Source organism: Armigeres subalbatus, chromosome 3, assembly GCF_024139115.2.
Source record: "Armigeres subalbatus isolate Guangzhou_Male chromosome 3, GZ_Asu_2, whole genome shotgun sequence".
In the NCBI taxonomy this organism is placed as follows: Eukaryota; Metazoa; Arthropoda; class Insecta; order Diptera; family Culicidae; genus Armigeres; species Armigeres subalbatus.
In genome coordinates, this window is record NC_085141.1 from 145,129,633 (window position 1) to 145,148,673 (window position 19,041).

The 19,041-nt window shown below is 43.8% G+C and overlaps 1 protein-coding gene across 3 annotated transcripts in view; it reads right to left on the reverse strand.

The window, feature by feature from the left end:
• Window positions 1-18,378, reverse strand: part of LOC134223266 (centrosome-associated zinc finger protein Cp190) — a 33,615-nt gene extending 15,237 nt beyond the window's left edge. For 2 of the 3 annotated variants that reach the window (XR_009982500.1, XM_062702418.1), the window contains exons 1-2: window positions 6,386-6,785; window positions 2,512-4,957 (exon numbers count right to left, since the gene is read on the reverse strand). Coding sequence is in view for 2 of the 3 variants with exons in the window: in XM_062702418.1 (XP_062558402.1) it covers window positions 2,512-4,882 (2,371 nt within the window). In the remaining variant the exon portion in view is untranslated. Of the gene's footprint in view, window positions 1-2,511; window positions 4,958-6,385; window positions 6,786-18,006 lie in introns of those variants that run through there. The other variant, XM_062702419.1, reaches the window with a different exon arrangement.
• Between the last annotated feature and the right edge of the window lie 663 nt (window positions 18,379-19,041).

Genomic DNA, 19,041 nt, shown 5'->3' on the forward strand with positions numbered 1-19,041 from the left:
ATAACACATTCCAGAAACTTTTTTTTTTAAATGTGTTGTATGGTGAACTTCTAGTGCGAAGGTTTCTCTATAACTCTGTCTAACAACTTGTTCTTTGAATTTCACTAATAACGGAGCTATAGCGCTAGTAGCAGTAACTTATACTAAATGATTGAAATTTTGTAATCATTTAGTATGAGTTACTGCCATTTAGTATGAGTTACTGGGGGCCCTCCTTAGCCGTGCGGTAAGACGCGCGGTAAGACGCGCGGCTACAAAGCAAGACCATGCTGAGGGTGGCTGGGTTCGATTCCCGGTGCCAGTCTAGGCAATTTTCGGATTGGAAATTGTCTCGACTTCCCTGGGCATAAAAGTATCATCGTGTTAGCCTCATGATATACGAATGCAAAAATGGTATCCTGGCTTAGAAACCTCGGAGCTAATAACTGTGGAAGTGCTTGATGAACACTAAGCTGTGAGGCGGCTCTGTCCCAGTTTGGGGGTGTAATGCCAATAAGAAGAAGAAGAAGAAGAGTTACTGCAACTGGTGCCTGAACTCCATTAATAGTGGAAATCAAACATCGACCTGTTAGGCAGAGTTGTAGAAAAACCTTCGCACTAGAAGTTCACCATACAACACATTTTAAAATTTAGCCTCTGGAATGAGTTATCGACAAACTACTAAATGATCGAATGTAGATTACTAAATGATCGATAACACCCTTGACCTGGCCAACCCACCTTGCTCGTTACCCTCCACGCCGTCTTGTACCTGCCGGATCGGAAGCGAACACCATCTTTGCAGGGTTGCTGTCCAGCATTCTTGCAACATGCCCTGCCCATCGCACTCGGCTTTGACTATCTTCTGGATGCTGGGTTCGCCATAGAGCTGCCCCAGCTCCTGGTTCAACCACAGATAACAGACATGGAGCCTCATACAAAAGTTTGTTCTCGTGTTGAAATGTGTGTAAATCTTTTCAGCGCCGCTAACGCTGAGTGGCCGACATACAAACTCAATCTCACCAAGCGATGGCATTGGCTTATACCGTGACCTGCCCTAATTCCGCGCATCGCCTAATACCGTGGTTTTCATAAAAAATCAGAACCTGGCTAACATGGACATCACATTATTTGGTGAAATGTTCAAACATAATATGCTTGAACATTTCACAGAATAATACGATGTCCATGATAGCCAGGTTCTGATTTTTGATGAAAACCACGGTATTAGGCGATGCGCGGAATTAGGGCAGGTCACGGTACTACGTAAACAAGATTATGCAAATCGGAAGGAACACTAGTGCTAAAAAGTAAAATACGGCAATTTTTTACCAAAATTATCAACACACTAGCACCGCGCAACGGGGGCTTAATGACATACTTCAAAAAGCCAAGTTTGACAACGGCGCGATCTAAGATGAACGTCTGTTCCCTGTGGTTCATCCTTCGCCGCCACACACCGTCTTCTTCCAAGCCGCCAAAGATAGTCCTAAGCACCCGTCTCTTGAATACTCCGAGTGCTTGCAAGTCCTCCAAGTTCATGTCCTTAGAGGACTACCGGTCTCATTAGCGTTTCGTACTTGACACATTTGGTGCGGTAATGATTTTTTTTTGACAGCAGCTTCTTCTGGAGCCCGTCGTATTTCACGACTAGCATTATTATAAGTCGTTAACAAGGATCTAAGCCTGAAAAAATCATCGACCACCTCGAAAATATCCCGTCTATCGTAATACTGCTAGGTTCCGCCCATAAGCATGTACTTTGTCTTCGATGCAATCACCACCAGTCCAACCTTTGTTGCTGTTCTTCGAAGATGGCTCCTTCAGATATGGCTTTTCAGTCTTGACAAAATCAAAACATTTAATCTTGTACGTTCCTTGAAAATTTTGCAGCTTGGCTGCGATGGAGAGATAATGGTTAATAAACGTGGTTTGGCACTGGAAAACCTCTCGCTCGAAACGAGAACATCTGTAACGTAGCGCAGTGAACAAAGTGATCTAGGTACCAGATTATTTGGACATTGTGGTGGGTCGGTGGTGCAGTGGTGCACCCATTTTAGTACGGATGTTCCAACCCCACCCTACTTGAGATACTAATGCTGTGAGCAGCTCGAAGTAGCTCGAAGTTTTTTCCATCCATCTCATGCCCATTTGTTGACAAAAAAGAATGAGCAGAACGGAAACAACTTTGAGCTGCCCATTGAACAGCACTACTTTCTCAGGTGTCTGGCAGCAGATTTTCGGCTGGTTGCTGAGCTCTGCTTAATAAAACTTGACCAAACACTTTGATCTGCTTATCTAATTTGGTTCATTCAGGATTTGAAAAATTTAGAAAACAGAAGCTATTTAACGAGTAGTATTGTCATTCGGCAATTGTTAAACAATGTCCTTTTATTCAAAAGTATAACATAAACATGATTATAAAAAAAATGTCATCCAGGCAGTGACTCTCATCTAAATACTCTACCACCCCAGATCGATACCAATGCTACAAAAAGTACAAAACGTTTGAAGAATTATTCATCAAATTACCGTTTCCGCTGTTCTGCAGTTGCGAGAAAATCTCCTCCTTCTGGCTCTGCGTCAGCTGTAGCTCGGTACCATCCTCCGTAATCAGCTTGGTCAACTGGTCCGGTCCGGTGGCCGTCACCGTGGTGGTCGTTCCCGTTTCCCCGTGCACCGTGGCCAGCTGGTGTTCGATGAATTGCCCCTGGTAGTGCCCGCCCTCGATTACAACGTTGCTATCGACCAGCCCCAAGCTGGTAGCGATGCCGGATGCCACATTGCTGAGTGCTTCCGCTTCCGACGATGGTTCCAGGGTGATCTGCTGTAGCTGGATCTGCGCTTTGCCTCCGATCTGAGAAACGGTTTGTGCCTGGGTGTGATCGATAACGAACGGAATTCCCGCATTGTTCGTAATGCTTATGTTGGAGAGAACCTTTATCTGCTTTTCTTGGCTCGTGTTGGTCTGGCCGGACAAGTCGTCGTCCTCTTGGACGTGATATTCGTCATCGGAGAAATCGATGACACCGTCCTCTCGGGCCCTCTGCTTGTGCATGCTCTTCATATGCTCGTATAGATCCATTTCCTTGGCAAAGATCTTGTTGCAATAAATGCACTGTTGCAAATCGTTCCGTTGGTGATTTTCTTCCTCGTGCTTCTGCAGTGCTACCGCATTCATAGCAACATGGCCGCATTCGGAACAAGTGGGGAATTTCATAGTGGATTTTATGTTGTGTTCTATTAACCAATGGTAGAACAGATTGGGGTTGCGTTGCTCGGCCTTCCATCCGCAGTGCTCGCAAATGCGTGCATCTATTTTCTCTTTGTGCTTAACGATTAAATGATTACGGAAGGCTTTATAGCTGGGAATACTGATGGGACGTCCATCGATGCCGCAGCGTAGACACAGCCATGGGCCGGTCATGTTCTCCGCGCCTTTTGCGATTAGCATGTGCATGGTTTTGGAATCGATCTTTTTCGGACCGGGAGTGGAAGCGGCAACAGGGGCAGGTGCGCGGGCAACTTCCGTTGCTTTACGCATCATCGACATGTCCGCCTTCAACGGGGTGGCCGTACGAACTTCCATCTTCAACGGACCGGCATAAGACTGGGCTTGCTGACTAGTGCTTGGTGGCCCTGGAGTGGTTTTCTGCATAATTTTCAACTTAATGTTTTTGTTTTTCTTTACTAAATGTGGATACTTCTTAAGTACCTCACTGATAATCTTTGCATGATCTACATTTCCGGATTCATCTTTGACTGTGATTTGTTTGACGGATCCGGCACTACCGGGTGATGACTTTTGCTCTTGCTTAATGACGATTTGTTTCGGTGTCTGAGGACTCGACTTTGTCGCAATTTGCTGTGCTTGAGATTGTTGCTCCCCTTCTTCGTCTTCTTCTTCGAAATTAGTGTCGTCAGCGAATCCGGGTGAATCATCGTCTTCGGCGGCTATTTGACTTCTCAACCGGGCAGCCTCCGTGAATTCTTTAACCTCTTCCAAATTGGGTTTTTTCGCAATAGGAGTGGAGAAGCTGGCAGGGGCTGGGCGTTTGGCTACATTCACATTAGTGTAGCCTTTTCGTAATTTTTCGAAAGGAGATGTCTCTTCCTCCTTTTTTATTTGGTCAGCCGTCACCAACGGTTTACTTTCGTAGGAAATATCATCAAAAGCTCCTTCCAACGTTTCCGAGACGGAACTTTCATCGAACCGGGAAGGACCTGGTTGGACGTTCTTTGCTGCACCATATTTTTGAACCAGTGTACGTGGCTCCGGGGCGCTCATGCTCTTGTTTGCAGTGTAACCTGCCGCAATACTAGTGAGAGCACTCTGAACTTTTGTAGGTCGCTGAACAACTCTCGTTTGAGTCACTTGCTTTATTGCTCCATAACTTCTTGATGCCGTAGTCGGCAGCTGGTACGACACAGTATTTTGCGGAGCAGTACGAGGTCTACCGGTTGGAGCCTGCTTGTTCAACACGATAGGTTGTTGTCTTGCGTTTTGTACCATTCTTGTGGTCTGTTTGTGTGCTTCCAACAGCTTCAAGAGCACTGTCATGTTCATATCTCGGGCAGTCTTCAACAGTTTCTCATACATGTTGTATTGGAATTCCAGCGTACCCGTGTACATAAAATTAACGATCGGCACAATCACATCCGCCTGCAGATCCAGCGGCATAATCAGCACATCGTCGTACATTTCGCACGTGTTTTCCAGCATGTTGAAGTAATCGGTGCACGCATTGAGCACCAGCCGATGGACTTTGAGCTGGGAATTGTCGTTGAACTGCAAGGTCAGATCGCAGTGATCGGTTTTGTTGAAGAAGTTTTGCAACTTTTGCAGGAAGAACACACCCCAGTTGTCCACCTTAACGGACTTGGTTTCCGTTATGCGCGTCATTTTTGTTTCACAGATTCGACACTCTTTTGTTTAAATTTGCTTCAAAGTTTTCACTTTTTTGCTTCACTTGAAAATCTGAAAAAAACGAGAAAACAATCATTATTAGCAAAATTAAATAAATGTTGGTCAAGTAGTAAAATAATCGAACAATGATGCTTTATTAAAAACAATAGCTACTAGTATACATTTTTTATCAGATCAAGGAAGGTTGTTTATTACGACATAAGGCCGATATATGAACATGACCTGATGTACAGTGTAAACTAACAGATTGTCGTACTCAATAAAATTACAATTACAGTCATAAAACATCCAAAACACACAAGTTGCTTAGTCTTCAGATATAATAATTATACCACAGTCGTTAGTACATATTTCTAAGCATATTGGTTTGGATCTGATTAAGTTTTTATCAACCAGCAAAGAGAATAGTTTCAAAGAGATGGTAGATTCTATAAAATATTAGAAATTTATGTGTGTTTTGATTTTTCGATTCAATTTCCATCACAACTTTAGTATATGTGCCGGTCGCTCATTATCGCAGGGCACACAACAAACTGAGAATGTTCTGACTGTTAGAAGAGTAGGTATTGACTGTTTCCTTGGTAACAAAACGCGCCGACCATTTTTTAGGCACTATCAAAATCGTCGCCAACATCTTTATTCTAAAATTATGTTAGTTTTATTAGTAAATAATGTCAATCTGCATTAATAACAGGGCTCAATTTTGGGAAATAATGTGTTTATTGAATATATAAAATTTTGTTCACAGTTGATTTGGCAGATCTTATGGCCATTTCTGCTGGCGACGATTTTGGCGTCAATTTGTTTTGCGACGATTTCAAATCGTCGCGGCCGATAAGGTGGGAAATTGATAATATCTTTTTAAAAATTGCTGAAGTAAAGTGAAACGGAACCCAGCATTTTCATTTGATTAGAGTTGATTTGGGATGAATAAATGGGAATTAATTCTGATGTTACAATTTTTTTGGAGTTGCATTTTTTCCGTGCAGGTAGTTAGATGTAATATTTTTTATAACTAACTGCAAATGCAGTACTGATAAGAAATCTAAATACAATTTATTGGTTTGAAGCGTTTAAATAAAGGAAAAGAAAATAATGCAACGCTGTATACTGTCGTTATACGCATAATTGTCCCATGTATATAGGGAATCCCAGCAAACATGGGACAAATATGCGTATGACGGCAGTATAGGTAATTAAAATTATTGATTTCCGTCTCCGAAACTTTTTAAAATTTTGAACTACGAAACGCAACACGATTGCATGAAAGATATTTTGATGCTCTCATCTGAATAGATGAAGACCGATGTGATGACGCTTCAACACAACGAAAGCTCCCCACTACTACATTTACGCTCATTGACAGTAGCCAGCAGTAAAGCACTAAATATTTATAGTGGAAAAATAACACCACGAAGAATCTCTTTAAATTTACGATGGATGAGGACACTTTTAGGGAGAAAATAAAAATTTGATTACCTTTCACCCTATCACTTTATCTCGTTAGGCTAATCAATGTAAACGAGTCACTTTCACAGTTTTCACATTCTGCCTGATACTGAAGAAGAAACACTTTCCAAAGAACCAAGAAAACACTTCGAAATCCACCGCACCACTAAAATTTTCAGCCAAAAACACTTCTCCCAAATCAAATCCCCCACAGCGCACTTTTCGCAACGAAAACAACCCGACCCGACGTAGATTTCGCACTCGCAATCACCCGCACCGAAAGTCCTGCAATCCCAACCGTCGAAATAGGATCAGGACGCGAATTAAATCAAAGATTTTCTAGCCCAAATAAGCGCTCGAATTCGAAACTTGTCCTCCGTAGTTCGGTCCTCAAATCCAACATGTCCGCCGAAAAGAAGCATCACTTGGGCAACTTTCGTGCTGTACTTGCGACGAACTCGGCTAAGCTTTTGAGCAGGCTCGGTAAATGCGAGCAAGATGGCGACGTGTGAGAACGGCCGTCGGTGCGATGGGCTCGTGTTGTGTGTTGCGTTGCGTCGGTTCCGTTATTTGTGTGTGAATGAACGGAAAGCTTTTGCGAAGGAAAAGTTGACTGCAAGTTCCCGATCGATTACCGATTTTCTAATTAAAGATTTTAAAGAGAGAATCCAAGAGAGTATTTACGGCGAATTCTTTGTTCTATAAATGATCGATAAAGCAGACTTCCGACAAAACATAGGGGAAATGTGGGTGCAACCGACACCACTTCTCCAGCAATCTGATTTCAAGTGCTGTAAAATTTTGGTACAGATATTTATGTTCCGTTTTTATCAAATCGGTCCGTGAGTAACTGTGAGAAACTGTTTCAGTTGATAAAATCGGAACAGTGACAAAACCAGAATAATTTTCTTAGACGATTTTTTTAGCTAAAAATGTAGTAAAAATGATTTATTGCTGATAAAATGTGAGTTTTCAGGTTATAACATTTTTTAATGCTAAGGGACTGTCCATATACAACGTGAGCATACTAGTGGAAGGCAAGGGTTAGTGAAAAGACATAGGAAATGTATATTGATCTTTAATGGTGACTGGTTTAGGTTCCTGACAAGTAAGGAGTGCATCAAGGGAACGTTCATAAATTATGTTACGAAAAATTAACCATTTTCGACCCCTCCTCCATTCATTGTCCCACTTTTTGCATGAAATATCTTATCCAGCTTTTTACGCAGGTGATGCTATAAACTTCGAATCACCCCTTTTGACATTTCTTGTGTCCACCATAATTTTTAAAATTCCATCAAAGTATGCTTTATCATGTTGAAAAAAAAAACAAGTCCATGGAAACGTCATGTTTTCATTGATTGATTTTGATTTGCTTGGTGTTTAACACATATTTATTATATTTTCAGGCAACTTAATGGCCGCTGACTGCTGACCGTGTTGTAAAATACAAAAAAAAAACAAGATGCAAAAGCTTCAGATTGAGTTATGTGAACAGGAATTACCATTTAGAGGACCTGATCAATTTTGAAGTGCCAGGGTAATCAACAAAGATGAAATGCGGCAACAGTACTCCCAATCGTTACTAATCAAGCTGAGACCTTCATCTCGCTGGAGCGATAATTATGCCACCTACTAACCTCGTTGTCTCCTGCGGTAATTATCCTACCGGCACCGGCTCATGGCTGATATCCAGAAATCGTTTGTTTTCTTTATTTTACTTTTTTACTATCAGTCACAATCTTAAGATCGTTGTGATTAGGGAAGACCCTCCCCCCTTTGTCACACTTTTTGTATTAAGCCTCTAAATTTTTTGTATGAGCCGTCACGCTGCTCGGAACCCCCCGTCCCCCCTAGGAGCGTGACGTACTTTGTGGATGGCCCCTTATATATATTTTTCTTTCAAGTGGCGTCCTTTCTGGTAGGCCCATGCTGCTGCCGTATCAACATACGTAAAGCCATTTTCAAATTCATTTTCAATAAACTTCTAGTAAAACTACTGGGCCACGGATACAGTTCAAATAAATTCAACGTGCCATTTGTATTTAGCGCGAATTTATTCACTAAATGTGGGCAGCAGGGACTATGTCCAAGGGCTTGACGATCCCTCCCCAGGCCATCTGCGAGTTGTGGGGCTTGCCTAGGATGTGGTGGGGTTTGACAGTGGGCCCTGTTAAACCTCTATAAAAAGCTGCATGTATCCGCAAGTAGGCCCCACCAAAGCGACCGTGTGCCGCTCAAAGCGCACAAGCCCAAGTCCAGGTGTTAGGTGGGACGCTAAACAGCCCTGACACGACGGCCCTCCGACGAGACAGGAGGTTTGCGCAGGCCCAATAAGCCGCCTAGAAAACCAATCATTACGAACAATATAAGAGATAATGCGACTCGATATAATCGGCAAAGACCTAGGCGACGAATACAGGATCACGATTGGAAGCTTGGAACATGGAACTGGAAGTCGCTAGGTTTCTAGCAGCTAGGCGCAGCGTCTCTTGAAGATGGCTGGAGAGATATTCGATCCGCCATAGGTAGCACCGCAACCGCTGCACTTGGCACGGTGCCCCGGATCAGAGAAACGACTGGTATGACGGCGAATGTGAGCAGTTAGTGGAAGAGAAGAATGCAGCATGGGCGAGATTGCTGCAACACCGCACGAGGGCGAACGAGGCACGATATAAACAGGCGCGGAACAGACAAAACTCGATTTTCCGGAGGAAAAAGCGCCAGCAGGAAGATCGAAACCGTGAAGAAACGGAGCAACTGTACCGCGCTAATAACACACGAAAGTTCTATGAGAAGTTAAACCGTTCACGTAAGGGCCACGTGCCACAGCCTGATATGTGTAAGGACATAAACGGGAACCTTCTTACGAACGAGCGTGAGGTGATCCAAAGGTGGCGGCAGCACTACGAAGAACACCTGAATGGCGATGTGGCAGACGAAGATGGCGGTATGGTGATGGACCTGGGAGAACGCGCGCAGGACATAATTTTCCCGGCTCCGGATCTCCAGGAAATCCAGGAGGAGATTGGCCGGCTGAAGAACAACAAAGCCCCTGGGGTTGATCAACTACCAGGAGAGCTATTTAAACACGGTGGTGAGGCACTGGCTAGAGCGCTGCACTGGGTCATTACCAAGATTTGGGAGGAGGAAGTTTTGCCGCAGGAGTGGATGGAAGGTGTCGTGTGTCCCATCTACAAAAAGGGCGATAAGCTGGATTGTAGCAACTACCGCGCAATCACATTGCTGAACGCCGCCTACAAGGTACTCTCCCAAATTTTATGCCGTCGACTAGCACCAACTGCAAGGGAGTTCGTGGGGCAGTACCAGGCGGGTTTTATGGGCGAACGCTCCACCACGGACCAGGTGTTCGCCATTCGCCAAGTACTGCAGAAATGCCGCGAATACAACGTGCCCACACATCATCTATTCATCGACTTCAAAGCCGCATATGATACAATCGATCGGGACCAGCTATGGCAGCTAATGCACGAACACGGTTTTCCGGATAAACTGATACGGTTGATCAAGGCGACGATGGATCGGGTGATGTGCGTAGTTCGAGTTTCAGGGGCATTCTCGAGTCCCTTCGAAACGCGCAGAGGGTTACGGCAAGGTGATGGTCTTTCGTGTCTGCTATTCAAATCGCTTTGGAAAGGGTAATACGAAGAGCAGGGATTAACACGAGTGGTACAATTTTCAATAAGTCCGTCCAGTTATTTGGTTTCGCCGACGACATTGATATTATGACACGTAACTTTGAGAAGATGGAGGAAGCGTACATCAGACTGAAGAGGGAAGCTAAGCGGATCGGAGTAGCCATCAACACGTCGAAGACGAAGTATGTACACATGATAGGAAGAGGTTCAAGAGAAGACAATGTGAGCCATCCACCACGAGTTTGTATGGGTGGTGACGAAATCGAGGTGGTAGAAGAATTTGTGTACTTGGGCTCACTGGTGACTGCCGAAAATGACACCAGCAGAGAAATTCGGAGACGCATAGTGGCTGGAAATCGTACGTACTTTGGACTCCGCAAGACGCTCCGATCGAATAGAGTTCGCCGCCGTACCAAACTGACAATCTACAAAACGCTCATTAGACCGGTAGTCCTCTACGGACACGAGACCTGGACGATGCTCGTGGAGGACCAACGCGCACTTGGAGTTTTCGAAAGGAAAGTGCTGCGTACCATCTATGGTGGGGTGCAGATGGCGGACGGTACGTGGAGGAGGCGAATGAACCACGAATTGCATCAGCTGTTGGGAGAACCATCCATCGTTCACACCGTGAAAATCGGACGACTGCGATGGGCCGGGCACGTAGCCAGAATGTCGGACAGTAACCCGGTGAAAATGGTTCTCGACAACGATCCGACGGGCACAAGAAGGCGAGGTGCGCAGCGGGCAAGGTGGATCGATCAGGTGGAAGATGACTTGCGGACCCTCCGTAGACTGCGTGGTTGGCGACGTGTAGCCATGGACCGAGCCGAATGGAGGAGACTCTTATATACCGCACAGGCCACTTCGGCCTTAGTCTGAATAAATAATAAAATAAATATTATTCACTAAATATTCTTCCTCCACAAGCCAACCATTTATAAAATAAGTGGTCGAAGACACACTAGTAGCTTTTTTCTGATCGAGGTTCTTCGAACCATTTCGTAATAAAATGTTTGACATATAGGAATATGAGAAAATGCTTTTTTCAAACAATATACGCAACATGCCGGCCAGCATTCAAGCTTCTACAATAGTAGCTATAGTAAAGCTATAAGCATAAGCCTGTGGTAGACCCTAAATACTGTTCCGAACATGCGCTAATGAGGGTACCGTTCCTTTAATTTCAAAGACGTTTGCCAGTTTAAATTTGTTCAGAGATCATGTTGATGGAGCGATTTAGAATAGTAAAAATTATGGAGGGACCGTTTCCAGATAGCGCGGCGCGACATTTGACATTCGAAATACCAGTACTCGTCCAACTACAGAGTTCGTCTTCTGGTGCTGCTCTTTGATCCTTAAAATAAAAAGAAAATTGGTAGGAATTCATTTTATACAGAAAAGCTAATCAGTCCTGGAGTTCCTTCCATAGTTTAAAAACAATGCTGAAAAGTCTGACATTTGTTGATGAACCATGGCTACTTAGACGTCGCCAAATGTTTGTACCAAGGTTTGTACACGGTATACGTCAAAATTGATTCACCCCTTGTTAGTTTATAGCAAACGTAAAAAGCTGGATAAATTGATATGAGTAGTCACACTTTTAGAAACTATCTCCCTTCCACTAAAAGCGTGACGTAATTTATGGACGTTCCCTAGGGTAAGTTTACCTCCTTAACCCTTTCGGGACGGATGGGTCATATATGTCCAGAGTTTGAGATTGGCTGTGATAAATCACCGAAGAGGCGAACTAGGTCCCCAATTTCTTCAGCAAAAAGGTCGGCTACCCAGGAAAACTATTGGAGGTCAAGTTTGACTATACCCTGAAGACCTAGATATCTAAAACCTTTTGAAGATTTTGCTTCTGACAGCTTGCAGATGAATTCGGATCCTATACCACATTGTTTAATAAATCTGAACACTCAATCAAGTTTAGTCAACTTGATCGTTGAGACAAGGATCAGTTTTCTGGAATAGGAGATGCTCAAGGTTCTCCAAAACGTTCTTGAATTCAGCCCACGGTATCTACCAAATCAACCAAGGCTTATGCAAAGTCATCATCATCGGCATATACCCAATCCAGTCCAATAGGCACATGCGCATCATTTAAATCCACTTTTCTTAATGATGTTCAAGGTATTCTAAAACGTTCCCAAGTTCAACCCAAAGTATCTACCAGACAACCAAGGCCTCTTGGAGTGTCCTCAACATCATATGTTATTTATTTATTACCAGACTAAGGCCAGAGTGGCCTGTGCAATACAATAAAGTCTTCTCCATTCAGCTCGGTCCATGGCTGCACTTCGCCAACCACGCAGTCTGCGGAGGGTCCGCAATTCGTCCTCCACCTGATCGATCCACCTTGCCCGCTGTGCAACTCGCCTTCTTGTTCCCGTCGGATCGTTGTCGAGAACCATTTTCACCGAATTACTGTCCGACATTCTGGCTACGTGCCCGGCCCACCGCAGTCTTTCGATTTTCGCGGTGTGAACGATGGATGGTTCTCCCAACAGCTGATGCAACTCGTGGTTCATTCGCTTCCTCTACGTACCGTCCGCCATCTGCATCCTACCATAGATGGTACGCAGCACTTTCCTGGTGCGCGTTGGTCCTCCACGAGCATCGTCCAGGTCTTGTGTCCGTAGAGAACTACCGCTCTAATAAGCGTTTTGTAGATAGTCAGTTTGGTACGGTGGCGAACTCTATTCGATCGGAGCGTTTTGCGGAGTCCAAAGTACGTACGATTTCCTGCCATGATGCGTCTCCGAATTTCTCTGCTAGTATCGTTATCGGAGGTCACCAGTGAGCCCAAGTACACGAATTCTTCAACCACCTCGATTTCGTCACCACCGATAGAAACTCGTGGATGGCTTACATTGACCTCTCTTGAGCCTCTTCCTATCATGTACTTCGTCTCCGACGTCTTGATGATAAGTCCAATCCTTTTAACTTCGCTTTTCAGTCTGATGTAGGCTTCTTCTATCCTCTCAAAGTTACGTGCCATGATATCAATGTCATCGGCGAAACCAAATTACTGGACAGACTTCGCGTAAATCGTACCACTCGTGTCAATACCTGCCCTTCGTATTACTCCCTCCAAAGCGATGTTGAATAGCAGACACGAACGACCATTATCTTGCCGTAAACCTCTACGCGTTTCGAAGGGACTCGAGAATGCCCCTTGAAACTTCGGAACATTTACTTTGTGATTGTACAGCACTTTTTCATAGAAGAAGAAACATTTTTGAGAAGGGTTTTATTGAACCCTCGGATGTTTGGATAACTTCTCCCAACAAGACAATAAACTTCATTCGTTTAATTATACCTTACTGGGATAATAATCATAGTCAGTAAGTTCAAATCACTCTTCAATAGTGTTTTAGACTATCTGACTTCTACTATACATTAAAAAGGGGCCCGCCACAATAGATCAAATATCTGGTCGCAGTGGATATTGTACCCGACAGGAAAAAAAAAATGCCCCTGAAACTCGAACTTCGCACATCACCCGATCCATCGTCGCCTTGATCAACCGTATCAGTTTATCCGGAAATCCGTTTACGTGCATTAGCTGCCATAGCTGGTCCCAATCGATTGTATCATATGCGGCTTTGAAGTCGATAAATAGATGATGTGTGGGCACGTTGTATTCACGGCATTTCTGCAATACCTGACGTACGGCGAACACCTGGTTTGTGGTAGAACGTTCACCCATAAATCCCGTCTGGTACTGCCCCACAAACTCTTTTGCAATTGGTGTTAGTCGGCGGCATAAAATTCCATTCACTCCTGCGGCAGAACCACATACTCCCAAACCTTGGTAAACACCCAGTGCAGCGCTCTAGCCAGTGCCTCACCACCGTGTTTAAACATCTCTCCTGGTAGTTGGTCAACTCCATGATTTTCATTGGCTTTTATCGGTGAGATCGAACTACCTAAGCTCAAAGTGGAAGGAAGCATTTTTACAAAGCACAGAATTGAAAGTTATCGCAAGCGAGCGACAAGTATGAAATCGTATAGAAGTTGAAAAGTAAGCAGGCCATTGAAGAACAACACGGAATTGAAGTTCTTGACCTAGGTCCGGGAGGCGTCATCCCCCTCTATTTCCTTGGTCTGGTGCGGCTGAGAGCTCTCAGTCTGCCGTAACCCCTTACTATCGTCTTTCCTGGGTGGGCGGACCTTTCTAGGTCCTTCCTCCCCCAGGTTTTTGAGGTACCTGGCGGGGGTTCAGCTTCCCAGCCCCACTTCCCATGTTCGGAGTAGTAACCCTCCGCGTTTTGCAGCGGCCCCCAGGGAGCTCATCCCCTGGAGACTGTCTCCCCTGTTTTTGTGTCTGCTCCGTTGGAGCAGTCATCTCCGACGTGCCCCCAAATACTTGAGCCTCGGTCTGGGTAGGTTGCGACGTGCTAAAACCGAAGCTGACAGGCTAGACGCCGAGTGGTCCAAACAGCGAGCAGAGCTCTGAACTACGAGGTACCGCTAGTGACTAACGATGTGATTATCGCCGTTGCAAGAAAGCTTAAGCTAAATAAGGCACCAGGTCCGGATTGTATTCCTAACATGGCCCTAACGTTGCCTGGACGAAGGAAACTTCCCAGATCTTTGGAAACGGCAGAAGTTGGTGCTATAGGCGAATTCGAGAAAGATCCAGTGGTAGAGTGCGCTGCGAGAGTTTGGGAGAAAAGTCGTCAGAAGCGATTATTTACATTCAAAATCCAATTTTCTCCATCCAATTTACTTCACTTTTTGGTATATACAATGAGCAGCTCGAAGTTGTTCCCGTCCTGCTCGTTCTTTTTTGTCAACAAATGGGCATGAGCAGGACAGGGAGAAACTTCGAGCTACTTCGAGCTCTCATTGGACAGCACTATTGTCACATGTTTTGCACTGGCAATACAGTCTTACAGTCTTTAAGCAGCTGTTCAAGACGAATCCCACCCAAATAAGCCGCGAATTAAAAATCCGGGAATTCATAACCAAGATAGTGCGGTGGCCAACGACACTTACTAGATGTAAAGAATGCATTTAATAACGCTAGCTGGGCAGCTATATAGCTGATTCCCTAAAAGATATTTTAGTTACAAGATAAACATTGTCGTTGTCGTCGCTGTCCGGAACATCTTTTGCTGGCGAGGATAGGGGATCTAAATGTCAATGAAGGAAGAATACATACGATTTGAGATTTGACAGTTAGGTACCACACATGTTTCTGACAGCAGAACAAAGGGAACCGAAGCGACAATCTTTATCTGGTAACTAAAATATCTTTTGATTCCCTGCATCGCTTGAGGATCCCGGATTATCTGTGGAGGAAAAGCTATTTTCAGAAGGATATTGGCAGTCGACACCGACGCTGGTCAGCAATCGATTGAAGTGTCAGCAGGTGTTCCACATGGATCGATCCTCGGACTGTGTTTGTGGGATCATGTATGACGGAGTATTACGCTTAAATTTCCCGGCCGGTGTGAAAATAGAAGGTTTTGCGGATGATGTAATGCTAGAGGTCTCAGCTTGAAAAAACGTTACGTGGACATCGGCCCTAATAGCTTAACTCAAGAAGGTTGGCGTTAGCACATCACAAGACTGCGGTTGATGTGGTGCAAAACCGCCACGGGTTGCAGCAAGCGAAGATAAACGTAGGGACCTGCACAATTTACTCCGTGAGGTCATTAAAGCATCTTGGCGTTATGATCTACGATAAGCTCAATTTTACGAGCCACGTCGATTATGTATGCCAAAGAGCTTCATTGGCGATAAAATCTTTATCGCGAATGTTGTCCAACGGATTGGCAGTGAAGAGTCTTATAGGGACGATTCAAATTTGACGACTACTACTTTTTGAGATTTCTAGACTCCCTCCCCCTCTGTCAGCTTTTTTGCATACCTAGTATATGCAGTGTCACAAAATCTTAGACCACCTCCCCCCCCCCCTAAAACCTGTGACATCATTGTTGAACGACCCCATAGCGGGTGTAGAATTGGCAATGTTAAGAAATTGATAAGGGGCCGTACACCTATTACGTAAGTACGTATTGGGGGAGGGGGGGTCGGTCAATATCTTATGCTCCATATAAATAAAAAAAAATTGTGTGGAAAAAATCTAATATGGGGGGACGGCCCTAATAAAAAATTCCAAAAGAATTACAATAGAAATTATTGTGACAGTACGTTGAAATTAATAGTACTTACATTAAACTCTATTGTGGCTCACAATAAAATAACATTGAACACTATTGTTTTCCACCATTAAGCCTATTGTAAATGGCAGTTTTACAATAGAAAATAGGGGTTGTTATGTATCTTTACAATAAAAAAATCGATTTTTTCTCGAACAAATTTTTGCAATTACAATTGAATTTACTGTAATTCTATTGCCGACATTTCACTGGCAATAGAATTTATTGTACGTCTATTGGAATAACAATATGGCACTTTAATTGGTATGATATAAAAACAATAGAATTTAATGCTCATCAATAAATTGTATTGTATTTTTATAATATTTTATTGCAACTCTATTGTATTTTTTATCCGGGGGGGGGGGTCAAAAAATTCGGAAAAATTGCTTACGTAATAAGTGTACGAGCCCTAAGGGTACAGGATTACAGGTACAGGAGACGGTGTGCGTCATTGCTGGGATGATGTCGATAGACATGCTTCTGGTGGAAGATGTGGAGTGCTTCAACGACAGGGACTAGGTGCAAGTGCGACGTGTCAAGAGAGCAGCTTCGTTGCTCAAATGTCAAAGAGCATGGGACACCGCAGTCAAAGGTCGTTGGACCCACAGATTGATTCCGGAGGTGTCGAATTGGATTAGTAGGAAGCATGGTCAGGTCAACTTCCACCTATCACAGATGTTGTCTGAACATGGTTGCTTTAAAAAGTTCCTGCATAGGTTCAGGTTCGCAGATTCTGCGGAGTGTCCGGAATGTGTAGCTGAGGTAGAATCGGCAGAGGTGAGGTAGAATCGGCATGTTTGCATGCCCGCGATTTTCGGATTGGTTTCAATTTCCTGGGCATAAAAGTAACATCGTTAGGGTGGCTCAAAAAACACTTTCAATTTTTTGATGGGCCGCCCTCTTATTTGGTTCTATTTGATGCCCTGATGCTCAGGACAAAATTTCAGCCAAATCGATCAACGCTTTGGCGGTGCTAAACTCGTTGGAAGTTTATATGGAAAAATGTATGCAGAAACATCCAAAAACAGTGATTTGCAGTTGGACATCACAATTTACGATCAAGAACCATGATACTCATACACTGCCGCTAACCGCAAGTCAGACTTATCTGTATATGGACACCATATCCAGATAAGTCTGACTTGCGGTTAGCGGCAGTACAGTTCTTGTAGAGTTCGGTTTTCTGCATAACATTCTGTATTAAATTCTTCAGGATCTGAATGAGTATCATAGTTCTTCATCGTAAGTTGTGCCAACCGCAATTTACTGTTTTTGGATGTTTCTGCATACATTTTTGCATATAAACTACTAAAGAGTTTAGCACCGCCAAAACTTTGACCGATTTGGCTGAAATTTTGTCCAGAGCATCAGGGCACCAAATAGAACCAAATAAAAGGACGATCAAAAAAATTGAAAAAAGTTTTTCCCATACTAATTTGAGCCACCCTAATCATCGTGTTAGCCTCATGATACCTACGAATGCAAAAAATGTCACCTTGACTCAGAAACCTCGCAGTTAATAACTGTGGAAGTGCTAAATGAATTAAACTGCGAGCGAGCAATGTCCCAGGGGGGGATGTAATGCCAATAAGAAGAAGATGCACAATAATCAACAACAACATTCCTTTATATATACCCAGGAGCAACTATTTAGACTTATATCCCGTGAAAAACATTATCGCAAAAAGGTCTTGTTGAACCACGGACAAAGTTGAACGTTACCTTTGTTTTCATTGCGTGACAATAATGCAGTTTCCCATATCGATCGTTGATTGAAAAGCAATACTTTTTGGAACTAATTTTAAAAACTTACCAGAACATTTAGAAAACGATGTTTTAGTATAGTGTACAGTATAATTTCCCTCCGTGCTATGTTTATATTTCATTCCATTCAACACAACTTGATGACGTCATTACTTTTTCCTCTCCTGTTTCATTCCACAAAAGCTTCAAAGCGTCATCACAGTTTCACATTTTCATAAGCAATTCTCACTTCGTGTTTTTCAGCACCATTCACTAACTGCAATCACAATCTTCACTTGATAGACATTCACCAACACTGGGTTTAGAACTTAAGAAAACTTTTGTCGGAAATTCTGATCTATTTCAGCACTTTTCAAAGTTGAAAAATTTCTCACTGCGAAACACAGCTCCCTCTGCTAGGCAGGCGAGTAGAAATTGTACTTCTGCTGTCGAAAGCTCCGTACCCAGCAGTGGAATGAAGTGTGCGTGACTGAAGAGCAGAAGCTTTGCGGGAGAGCTCGGTAAAATCGGTATAGAAGATCGTAACGGGAACCGAGTGTGCGTGAGTTAACTTTTTTACCGGGGAGGTTCTTTTAAAAGAATGATCCGAGTCGGTCGATGGTAAAAACAGAACAGACTTTATTCAAGGTTCAAAACTCAAAATGTAATTTCAGCGATGACGGTCCCGCGGCGGTTGAGCCCACTCAGCATAGATCGATCGGTGCCCTCGACAATGTTGTGATTGTTTTTATCGGCGTTCGTTGTCCCGGCGTTCGTGACCCACTTGAGAAGTGCTGATGCTGCTTGTAGAGTTTAATGTCGTTCGTCGCTATGTGTTAACTTGTCCCCTTCAGTGTGAGGCTCCGTACGAACAATTTCACTCAGCGGCAAAATTTGAAATGTCCTTGTTTCCTCCGGCGTCGTCTTCTGTTGGTTCATTTGAATTTCCACCTCTGGTTTTCTGTTACGAAAGATATACAAAAGAGAACAGCACATATGATGACGGGAGAGAATGATAATCCCCAAAGATTGTCCAATGTGGCCATTGAATACTTGTAGTGTTCAAACGGATTTGCTCCATCTCCTTCCTAGCTTCTAGATGCAG